This window comes from Petromyzon marinus, chromosome 45 (genome assembly GCF_048934315.1).
Source record: "Petromyzon marinus isolate PM22_M1 ecotype Great Lakes invasive population chromosome 45, UKy_Petmar_22M1.pri1.0, whole genome shotgun sequence".
Taxonomy (NCBI): domain Eukaryota; kingdom Metazoa; phylum Chordata; class Hyperoartia; order Petromyzontiformes; family Petromyzontidae; genus Petromyzon; species Petromyzon marinus.
In genome coordinates, this window is record NC_133711.1 from 10825492 (window position 1) to 10837774 (window position 12283).

General features: G+C 54.4%; 1 protein-coding gene across 2 annotated transcripts in view; it reads left to right on the forward strand.

Moving 5' to 3' along the window:
• CYP24A1 (cytochrome P450 family 24 subfamily A member 1) overlaps nt 1-12283 on the forward strand; it is a 28423-nt gene that overhangs the window by 10679 nt on the left and 5461 nt on the right. For both annotated transcript variants that reach the window (XR_012946929.1, XM_032971225.2), the window contains exons 6-10: nt 464-575; nt 1705-1847; nt 3397-3563; nt 8090-8168; nt 11705-11905. Coding sequence is in view for 1 of the 2 variants with exons in the window: in XM_032971225.2 (XP_032827116.1) it covers nt 464-575; nt 1705-1847; nt 3397-3563; nt 8090-8168; nt 11705-11905 (702 nt within the window). In the remaining variant the exon portion in view is untranslated. The remainder of the gene's footprint in view (nt 1-463; nt 576-1704; nt 1848-3396; nt 3564-8089; nt 8169-11704; nt 11906-12283) is intronic.

Sequence of the window (12283 nt, forward strand, 5' to 3'; positions counted from 1 at the left end):
TGTTGCTTTGATGCTGTGTGTGATGTTGCTATAATGCTGTGTGTGATGCTGCTTTGATGCTGTGTGTAATGTTGCTACAATGCTGTGTGTGATGCTGCTTTGATGCTGTGTGTGATGTTGCTACAATGCTGTGTGTGATGTTGCTTTGATGCTGTGTGTGATGTTGCTACAATGCTGTGTGTGATGCTGCTTTGATGCTGTGTGTGATGTTGCTACAATGCTGTGCGTGATGTTGCTTTGATGCTGTGTGTGATGTTGCTACAATGCTGTGTGTGATGCTGCTTTGATGCTGTGTGTGATGTTGCTACAATGCTGTGTGTGATGTTGCTACAATGCTGTGCGTGATGTTGCTACAATGCTGTGTGTGATGTTGTTACAGTGCTGTGGGTGATGCTCCGTGCGCGCTGTTGCTTATATTGTCGATTCGACGCCGTGCGCAACGCCACGTGCGCACCTGTTGCAGATGATGGCCACGTTCGGCACGATGCTCGTCACTCCCGTGGGGCTACACCGCAGCCTCAACACGCGCACGTGGCGCGTCCACACCGAAGCGTGGGACAACATCTTCCGCATCGGTGCGTCGCGCTCCTTCCCACGCCCGCGAGCCGCTCGCTCGGCCGGCGCCGACGACCGCCCCGAGTTCGATTCCCGGCCACAAGCCGCCGACGCCCTCGGCCTCGATATAATTATCCTGGGACCCTCCTGGAGTGGCTCGCGCGGTGTGGAAACATCGCCGCTAGGGAGACAAAGGCGGCCGGGCGTGGTGTTGGCCACCCCCTCGTGTGCCGTGCCGGCCTTCATATGTGTTCTAACAGCACTTGCCCCAACAGTCTGTTAAGTCTATGCGGGGGGATCTTTATATTTGTATGTATCAGTGAGTGTGTATGGGTGTATGTATGTGTCTGTGTGTGTATGGGTGTATGTATGTGTCTGTGTGTCTGTGTATGGGTGTATGTATGTGTCTGTGTATGGGTGTATGTATGTGTCTGTGTGTCTGTGTATGGGTGTATGTATGTATGTGTCTGTGTGTCTGTGTATGGGTGTATGTATGTGTCTGTGTGTCTGTGTATGGGTGTATGTATGTGTCTGTGTGTGTATGGGTGTATGTATGTATGTATCAGTGAGTGTGTATGGGTGTATGTATGTGTCTGTGTGTGTATGGGTGTATGTATGTATGTGTATGTATGTGTCTGTGTATGGGTGTATGTATGTGTCTGTGTGTATGGGTGTATGTATGTGTCTGTGTATGGGTGTATGTATGTATGTGTCTGTGTGTCTGTGTATGGGTGTATGTATGTGTCTGTGTGTGTATGGGTGTATGTATGTGTCTGTTTCTGTGTATGGGTGTATGTATGTGTCTGTGTGTCTGTGTATGGGTGTATGTATGTGTCTGTGTGTCTGTGTATGGGTGTATGTATGTGTCTGTGTGTCTGTGTATGGGTGTATGTATGTGTCTGTGTGTCTGTGTATGGGTGTATGTATGTGTCTGTGTGTCTGTGTATGGGTGTATGTATGTGTCTGTGTGTCTGTCTATGGGTGTATGTATGTGTCTGTGTGTCTGTCTATGGGTGTATGTATGTGTCTGTATGGGTGTATGGGTGTATGTATGTGTCTGTATGGGTGTATGGGTGTATGTATGTGTCTGTGTGTCTGTGTATGGGTGTATGTATGTGTCTGTGTGTCTGTGTGTGTGTGCTCGAGCAGCCAAGCAGTGCGTGCTGACGCGGCTGGGCAACGCGCAGTGCCCGGGCCAGGACCTCGTCTCGCAGGTGGCCCGTGGAGGGCTCCTGTCCCCCAAGGAGCTCTACGCCGGCGTTGCCGAGATGCAGATTGGGGGGGTGGAGACGGTGAGAACCCCCCACCCCCTGCCTCTCAACCAACCCCGCCCCTGACCCCCCTCACCCCCACCACTCCCACCTATTTCCTCCTGTGGCTGTGTGAGGGTGCCGCGGTGGCTAGGAGATGTTAACGACCTCGCCTGGTATACAGGGGGGCATGGGTTCGATCCCGACCCTGACGCCTGCTGTACACATGGAGTCTGCGTGGCTCTCTCTCTCCCTGGTCACGTGGGGTTGTCTCCGGGTCGTCCGGTTCCACCCCCCCCCCCCCCCCCCCCCACATCTAGAAAGGTGCGTTTAGTATTTTGGGCGCTATTTATTTCCACGTGATAAGCCGCTTCGTCGGCCTATCATTTGTGGTGACCAGGTCGCTTCTTAAAAAGCGCTCCATCGCTCAGTGGGCCTGACCTGTAAAGTTAGGGATGGCTCCGTGGTGGCGTGGCCGCTGGTGCCTCGCACTACGAGCCCGGCGTGCCGAGTGCGATTCCATGGCCGAGTTCGTTCACGGCCAATACCAGTGACGATCATCTGAACCGGCACTGGGCCTGTCTTAGGTCGACTTGGCCTTAAATGAGTACCTGGCGCGGTGTGTTAACATCGCCACTAGGGAGACAAAGACGGCCGGGCGCGATGCTGGGCAACAGCCCCCGTCGCGTGTCGTGCCGGCCTCCGTAGATGCGGCGAGCGAACAGCACTGGCCCACAGCGACCTGCGTGAGCTATCGGCAGGAGGGAGTCTCCCTCTCACGTGTGAGTGCGTCTGTGGCTACGTCTGGGTTTGAAGGAGGTACCTGTTACCTGGCTAAGGAGCCATCACAGAGTCCCGGGTTTCCTCTTGGGTGCCGAAGCCTCAATTCACTCCGACAGTCATCCCTGCTGCAGCACACAGCACAAATTGGGCCCACGTTGGAACCCTACTGCTGCTTCTGACACTTCTGGGGTGGAGCACCCAGTACCCAACCTCACTGCTGCACCCAGCAGATTTCGTGTGAAGCAACAGCAGCAGCAGCAGTCAGGGTGGTGGATGAACCAGCACTCTCTCGCAGTCAGTCGCCTCCTCATCACTCTGCAACCTCTACCATCGTGGTGCCTGATCCCGTGAACTTTACTCGTTCACCCCTCCACCCATGTTGAGGACTCGGTCGACCGGACGCTCGCCGTTTAATCTCAGTCCACACTGTGGCCACCCACCACCACACTGCAGACTACAACAACACTTTCACTCACCCGCTCACGCATGCACGCAGCCACCCGGCACACTCAACCACGCACCCGCTCCCCCACGCCGCAGGTCTGCCCTCACTTCTCTGTCCGCTTCTTCCCTCGCACCCCAAGCCCCCGAGACGCGGCACCGTCACCCTCCGACAGCGCCGATTGCCGCCGGCCGCTCAACGCGGGTGGGGGAGGGGGGGTAGCCTGTGTCCAGCGACCACGTGAAAAGCGAGTCGAGGGGGTGCCACCCTGTGTCGGAGGGGACATTTTCTTATTGTCATCATAATCGAGCGGAGACTTTCCCGCGTGTCTCTCCCCCCCCCCCCCAAACCTCCGTCTCTCCGCAGACCGCCGTGACCCTGATGTGGGCCATCTTCCACCTGTCACGCAGCCCGCGTGCCCAGCGGCGGCTGCGTGCCGAGATGGAGGCGCTGCTCCCGCCGGGGAAAGCGCCCACGGCCGTGGAGGTGGCCTCCATGCGTTACCTGCGCGCCTGCCTCAAGGAATCCATGAGGTGTGGGTTCACAGCCATCGCCACCACCACCACCATCATCATCATCATACCATTGTCATCACCATACCAGTATCCACATTGTCGCCGTACCGTTTGTCATCGTCATACCATTATCATTATGATCAATTCATCATTATTATACCATTATCATCATGATCGATTCATCATTATCATACCATTATCATCATGATCAATTCATCATCATCATACCATTTCCGTTGTTATCATGATTCTATCACAACATCATACCATACTTACCATGCCATTGTCATCATACTACAATCACTCCATCACCGTTATTGTCATCATACTATTACCATAATCCTCGTATCACATCATCATACGATCATGCCACTATGATCATTATCAACCTCTAATCTTATCTTAGTTATTTGTATAGCACATGAACCAAAGCACTGATCAGAGAATTAGCAATGGTACAGAAAATAGAGTGAGTTGATGAGGAGGATGGGAGTACATGATGATGTGAAAAAACGATGATGATGATGATGAAAGTGACAATGAGTGGTTATAATGAGTGCATATAATGATGGGGAGAGACGTTATGAGGAGGGACGGTGTTAACGATGGGGAAGGAGAGCTTGGGTCACTATCAGCATCATACCATCCCTGGCATACCATTACACATCATACATCACTCGCGCATCACCGTCACCATACGTTACACATAACACCATCACCATCCGTTACACATCACACTGTCATCATACGTTACACATCACACCGTCATCATACGTTACACATCACACCGTCACACCATCCCCATCGTACGTCGCCGTCACACCATCGCACGTGACACATGCCACCTTCATTATTTTAGAGCATCATCGTCCCACCATCATCACACCACCGTCACCATCACTAACATCGCCTCTGCCGCACCATCACGAACACACATCACTAACATCGTTCTGCCGCATCATCACGAACACACATCACTAACATCGCCTCTGTCACACCATCACGAACACACATCACTAACATCGCCTCTGCCACACCATCACGAACACACATCACTAACATCGTTCTGCCACACCATCACGAACACACATCACTAACATCGTTCTGCCACACCACCACGAACACACCTCACTAACATCGTTCTGCCACACCACCACGAACACACCTCACTAACATCGCCTCTGTCACACCATCACGAACACACATCACTAACATCGCCTCTGCCACACCATCACGAACACACATCACTAACATCGTTCTGCCACACCACCACGAACACACATCACTAACATCGCCTCTGTCACATCATCACGAACACACATCATTGACCATCGCCTCTGCCGCATCATCACGAACACACATCACTAACATCGTTCTGCCACACCATCACGAACACACATCACTAACATCGCCTCTGCCGCACCATCACGAACACACATCACTAACATCGTTCTGCCACACCATCACGAACACACATCACTAACATCGTTCTGCCACACCATCACGAACACACATCACTAACATCGCCTCTGCTGCACCATCACGAACACACATCACTAACATCACCTCTGCCACACCATCACGAACACACATCACTAACATCGTTCTGCCACACCACCACGAACACACATCACTAACATCGCCTCTGTCACATCATCACGAACACACATCACTAACATCGTTCTGCCACACCATCACGAACACACATCACTAACATCGTTCTGCCACACCATCACGAACACACATCACTAACATCGCCTCTGCTGCACCATCACGAACACACATCACTAACATCGCCTCTGCCGCACCATCACGAACACACATCACTAACATCGTTCTGCCACACCACCACGAACACACATCACTAACATCGTTCTGCCACACCATCTTGAACACACATCATTGACCATCGCCTCTGCTCATGCGTGAACTCGTTTCGCCTCCACAAATGAACCCGGGTGACCCCCCCCACCGCTCCCCCACAGAGTAATGCATGCGCCCTCTCGCTGGCACTGTGTGGATATCGGCTCGTCACGAGCCGTCAACACAAGCTCCCCCATTCATCGGGGAACTCGCCGTGACGGGGGAGCCGTGGCCGAGAGGGTGTGCTGTGTGTGTGGTGTGTGTGTGTGATTGATGTGTGTGTGTGATTGGTGTGTGTGGTGTGTGTGATTGATGTGTGTGTGATTGGTGTGTGTGGTGTGTGTGTGTGATTGGTGTGTGTGGTGTGTGTGATTGGTGTGTGGTGTGTGTGTGGTGTGTGTGTGATTGGTGTGTGTGTGTGTATGGTGTGTGTGGTTGGTGTGTGTGGTTGGTGTGTGTGATTGGTGTGTGTGATTGGTGTGTGTGTGGTTGGTGTGTGTGTGTGGTGTGTGTGTGGTGTGTGTGTGTGGTGTGTGTGTGGTGTGTATATGTGTGTGGTTGGTGTGTGTGTGGTTGGTGTGTGTGTGATTGGTGTGTGGTGTGTGATTGGTGTGTGTCTGCGATTGGTGTGTGTGGTGTGTGATTGGTGTGTGTGGTGTGTGTGTGGTGTGTGTGTGATTGGTGTGTGTGTGGTTGGTGTGTGTGTGCGATTGGTGTGTGTGTATGCGATTGGAGTGTGTGGTGTGTGTGGTGTGTGTGATTGGTGTGTGTGGTGTTTGTGGTTGGTGCGTGTGTGCGATTGGTGTTTGTGTGTGTGTGGTGTGTGTGGTGTGTGTGGTGTGTGTGGTGTGTGTGGTGTGTGTGGTGTGTGTGATTGGGGTGTGTGGTGTGTGTGGTGTGTGTGATTGGGGTGTGTGGTGTGTGTGGTGTGTGTGATTGGTGTATGTGGTGTGTGTGATTGGTGTATGTGGTGTGTGTGGTGTGTGGTGTGTGTGTGTGTGGTGTGTGTGTGTGGTGTGATTGGTGTGTGTGGTGTGTGTAGGTGGGGAGCGATCGTGTAGCGGTTAGCGCGCTGCGCTATGAACCTGGCAACACGGGTTCGATTCCCGCTCACGGCCAACACCAATGACGATAATCTTAACCGGTTCCGGGCCTCCCCTACGTCGACTCAGCCTCAAATGAGTACCTGGTGCAGGGGGGGGGGTCCATGGAGGGGAGCTGGGGGTCGAGGGGGGCACCATGGAGGGGAGCTGGGGGTCGAGGGGGGCTCCATGGAGGGGGGCTGGGGGTCGAGGGGGGGGCATGGTACAGGAATGGCTCAACAGAAAATCGCGACCATTCAACTGGGCAGCGTTGAAGCAAGAACAAAAATCACATCCTGTGATCAATCATAGACACGGGCAAGCACGCTCCCAGCAGCAGCAAGGCTGCAGGCGGGGGCGACAAGCACGGCTTGCCTCTACCCCGTGGGCAGCCGGGGTAAAGACAAGCGTTGGTGCACATTCAGGTCTCGACCACGTCCCTGCTTCGAGACGTTGTCATTCAAATCGCGACTTGTGAGCTCATGGGACGGGGGGGACGGGGGGGCTAAGTGATGGTTACTCTCCCCGGCGTGCTTGTATGTGACCACGTACACGCAGAGATGTTGTCGGTAGCCGTATGTGTGTGTGTGTACACAAGTTAATATTTGTGTCCGATTGTGCGTCCATGTGCTACGAAGAAGGACAATGTACTAAAACGTCTCCGATTGTAGACAATGTTGCTGCTAAGGCCGTGGTGTTTTTGACGAGGGGAGAGTTTGTTTCTCGTGCTAATTGTGACGAGCGCCCTACACAATGAACCCAGTGACCCGAATTCAATTCCCGTCACGGATGGACGTCAGTGACACCAGATATCTGAACCAGTTTTAGACCTTCCACAAGGTCAACTCGGCCTTAAATGAGTGCATGGTGATGCCTGTTAACATGGCACTGGGCCAACCGATTAGCACGGGTTTGGCTACATACGATGTGAAATAAGTTCAACATACATACACATGGTGTAGCGGTCAACGCGCTGTGCTACCAACCCGGCGGCCCGAGTTCGATTCCTGCTTACGGCCAACACCGGTGACGATTATCTGAACTAGTCCTGGGCCTCTTCCTCTAGGTCGACTCAGCCTCAAATGAGTATCTGGTGCGGTGTGAAAACATCGCCATTAGGGATACAAAGGCGGCCGTGCGTGGTGTTGGCCACCCCCTCGTGTGCCGCGTTGGCCTTCGTGGGTGCTCGCGAACAGTACTTGCCCCGAAAGTCTGTTAAGGCTATACGGGGGATCTTTAGCTTTGTGTGTATTTGTGTGTCCTGAGGAGTGGTCGCATGCATGCCTGGCGTGCTGCGCTATGAACCCAGCGACCCGAGTTCGATTTCCGCTCACGGCCAACTCGAGTGGCGAATATTCAAACCGGTCGTGGGCTTCAAGTTCCTGGTCCAGTGTGTTAAACATCGACAGTGGGGAGTCAAAGGCGTCCAGGCATGCCTCTGTCCACACCGCCCGCTCATCCACCTTGCCTGCCTTCACAGACGCTCGCTAATCGCACTTGCCCCAGCAGCCTGTGTGGGCTTCATGGGGGGATCTGTGTATTTGTGTGTGTGCGCTCAACTCAGCACGTGTCTCTGCCCGTGTCTCCTGTGTCCCCTAGACTGAGCCCCACGATCCCCTTCACCAGCCGCACCCTGAGCAGCGAGACGCAGATCGGTGAATACCTCCTCCCCAAAGACGTGAGACTGCGCTGCTGAAACCGACACCGCCGATTTCACCGTGAACGCCGTCGATTTCTGAACGTGGGCAGTCGCAGGGGGGCATTCACCTCCGGCACTGACTACAGCGTGTCGCATCAGAGAGGGCCCTTGCCTGATGAGACAATGAATATTGAAACTGCTCCAGAGATTTGCTTGCATTGAACTAATGCCGTCGATGTGATGCACGCCCACAACGCCGCCGTGTCGCTGACGGGATGTGTAAAAACAATGCCGATATATGTGAAGAAGGCGAACTGTGTGCCGCCAAGTTGGTCAGTGTGGATGCTGGGTAGCGATGAGGATTGGCGATGCCTTCCACCTGTACTTCCTGTGCGACAGCTGTTTGTGATGTTGCCTCGCATGCCTGGGTTGCCTTCCAGGTATTCCAAATGTCTTCGCTCATACCATTGAAGGCAGGAGACAGCTGAAAATAAGTCTTGAGTTACTTAACCTTAACCTTGCAGCTACAGTGTAGCGTATTCCTGCAGTCACAATCAGTGTAACCTTACAATCACAGTGGGTGTAGCACTGCAGTCACAATCAATGTAACCTTACAATCACAGTGGGTGTAGCACTGCAGTCACAATCAATGTAACCTTACAATCACAGTGGGTGTAGCACTGCAGTCACAATCAGTGTAACCTTACAATCACAGTGGGTGTAGCACTGCAGTCACAATCAGTGTAACCTTACAATCACAGTGGGTGTAGCACTGCAGTCACAATCAGTGTAACCTTACAATCACAGTGGGTTTAGCACTGCAGTCACAATCAGTGTAACCTTACAATCACAGTGGGTGTAGCACTGCAGTCACAATCAGTATAACCTTACAATCACAGTGGGTGTAGCACTGAAGCCACATTCAGTGTAGCCCTGCAGCCAGTCAGCGTAGCTCTGCCGCCACAGTCATCATAGCCCTGCAGCCACAGTCATCATAGCCCTGCATCCACAGTGAGTGTAACACTGCAGCCACAGTCAGTGTAACACTGTAGCCACAGTCAGCGTAGCCCTGCAGCCACAGTCAGTGTAACACTGCAGCCACAGTCATCATAGCCCTGCAGCCACAGTCAGTGTAACACTGCAGCCACAGTCAGTGTAACACTGCAGTCACAGTCAGTGTAACACTGCAGCCACAGTCAGTGCAACACTGCAGCCACAGTCAGTGTAACACTGCAGCCACAGTCAGCGTAACACTTCAGCCACAGTCAGTGCAACACTGCAGCCACAGTCAGCGTAGCCCTGCAGCCACAGTCAGTGTAACACTGCAGCCACAGTCAGTGTAACACTGCAGCCACAGTCAGTGTAACACTGCAGTCACAGTCAGTGTAACACTGCAGCCACAGTCAGCTTAGCCCTGCAGTCACAGTCAGTGTAACACTGCAGTCACAGTCAGTGTAACACTGCAGTCACAGTCAGTGTAACACTGCAGCCACAGTCAGTGTAACACTGCAGCCACAGTCAGTGTAACACTGCAGCCACAGTCAGCGTAGCCCTGCAGCCACAGTCAGTGTAACACTGCAGTCACAGTCAGTGTAACACTGCAGCCACAGTCAGTGTAACACTTCAGCCACAGTCAGTGTAACACTGCAGCCACAGTCAGCGTAGCCCTGCAGCCACAGTCAGTGTAACACTGCAGTCACAGTCAGTCTAACACTGCAGCCACAGTCAGTGTAACACTGCGGCCACAGTCAGTGTAACACTGCAGCCGCAGTCAGTGTAACACTGCAGCCGCAGTCAGTGTAACACTGCAGCCGCAGTCAGTGTAACACTGCAGCCGCAGTCAGTGTAACATTGCAGCCACAGTCAGTGTAACACTTCAGCCACAGTCAGTGTAACACTGCAGCCACAGTCAGCGTAGCCCTGCAGCCACAGTCAGTGTAACACTGCAGCCACAGTCAGCGTAGCCCTGCAGCCACAGTCAGTGTAACACTGCAGCCACAGTCAGTGTAACACTGCGGCCACAGTCAGTGTAACACTGCAGCCGCAGTCAGTGTAACACTGCAGCCGCAGTCAGTGTAACACTGCAGCCGCAGTCAGTGTAACACTGCAGCCGTAGTCAGTGTAACATTGCAGCCACAGTCAGTGTAACACTGCAGTCACAGTCAGTGTTACACTGCAGCCACAGTCAGTGTAACACTTCAGCCACAGTCAGTGTAACACTGCAGCCACAGTCAGCGTAGCCCTGCAGCCACAGTCAGTGTAACACTGCAGCCACAGTCAGTCTAACACTGCAGCCACAGTCAGTGTAACACTGCGGCCACAGTCAGTGTAACACTGCAGCCGCAGTCAGTGTAACACTGCAGCCGCAGTCAGTGTAACACTGCAGCCGCAGTCAGTGTAACACTGCAGCCGCAGTCAGTGTAACACTGCAGCCGCAGTCAGTGTAATACTGCAGCCGCAGTCAGTGTAACACTGCAGCCGCAGTCAGTGTAACACTGCAGCCGCAGTCAGTGTAACACTGCAGCCGCAGTCAGTGTAACACTGCAGCCGCAGTCAGTGTAACACTGCAGCCGCAGTCAGTGTAACACTGCAGCCGCAGTCAGTGTAACACTGCAGCCGCAGTCAGTGTAACACTGCAGCCGCAGTCAGTGTAACACTGCAGCCGCAGTCAGTGTAACACTGCAGCCACAGTCAGTGTAACACTGCAGCCGCAGTCAGTTTACGTAACGGCAACTCCCAAGGTTTGAACCCGATGACCCGGCCCCCATCGCTCGCGACCCCCTCCTCTCTCGCGAGCCAATAGTGGCCCCCACCGCGTTTTCCCCGCAGTCATCATGTTCCACGCGGGGCTCTCATCAGCAACTTTGTTTTCTTCATTGTGCCGCTGCCAATTCCTGCAAGCGACACCGCCTCGGTGATGCCAGCGCGGTGGCGTGGGGGGTGGGGGGGGGTTGGGCGAGGGCAATGGGTGCACGGGGCTGGGGACTTATCATCATCATTATTATTATTGAGCAGCGGTGTTTGAAGCGAGGCTGCTGCTGCTGCTGCTGCCGCCGCAATTGCTGAATGAGGTTTTTACGGCCAAGTCGCGCAGCGTCATGCGGCGTGACCTCATCGCCGGGGCCGAGCGTGCACGATTCAAACCTCTCCGCCGATGGTCGCCTCCTCTCGGATCCGAACCTCGTCCAACCCCCCCCCCCCCACGGTGGCCCTGCGTGGTGAGGGCGGCGGGGAGGGGGTGCGTGGCAGGGGACACCGGGGCCCAGGGGCGCGAATTGCGTGGCAGTGTGCCCACGGCCCTATCGGCCCTATTACCACGCCCGCGGCATTTACAGTCTGCCGCGCCTCTACGCCGAACCACGCCGCATCCATGGGCGGCGACACAGACAGAGAGAGACACTGGGATTCGGCCATTGACGGTGGGAGGCACTGGGAGATCATTGAAACGCAGAGAGAGATGCCGTACCAGGAGACATAGATAGACACTGGGATACATCTCTTTTTTTAGAGACACGGGGGGGGGGGGTCACTGGGAGATACAGAGAGGCTAATGAACGACGCGTCTCACTCCGCAGACGGTGGTGATGGTGAGCAACCACGCGATCGCCTGGAGCGAGGAGTACTTCGCGAACGCCATGAGTTTCCGCCCGGAGCGCTGGCTGGAGGACCCGCCGGGGACCGTGAAGCCCTTCTCGCACATCCCATTCGGCTTCGGGCCTCGCATGTGCATCGGCCGCCGCCTGGCCGAGCTGGAGATCCACCTGGCCCTGGCCACGGTGAGTGCGCCACGATCCCCTGCGAGCCTCCGGTCTCGGGCCGCGCCGCCCTCTCCTCCTTCCCACGTCGTCCCCCCCACATTTGAAGTGAAAGTACGTTCCTCCGTCCCGTCAGCGTGTCGCGTACCGCGTGGCAGTTCAGCGTTGGGCTTCCAGCGAGTGTGGCCGCGACTGTGAGCCGCTCGCCCAACCGCCGAGCCGCCTGGCTGGATCCCGCTGCTGATGAGACATTTGAGTGTCGAAACCAGTCCAGAGTTGTCCGTGTTGAGCCAATTTCTTTTGAAATGATGCGTCTCCCAACGGCCGTGTTGCTGATGGAATATGTGTTTTTTTATGGAAGCAGCACTATGGAAAGGATGCGAATTGTAAGCTTGGTTA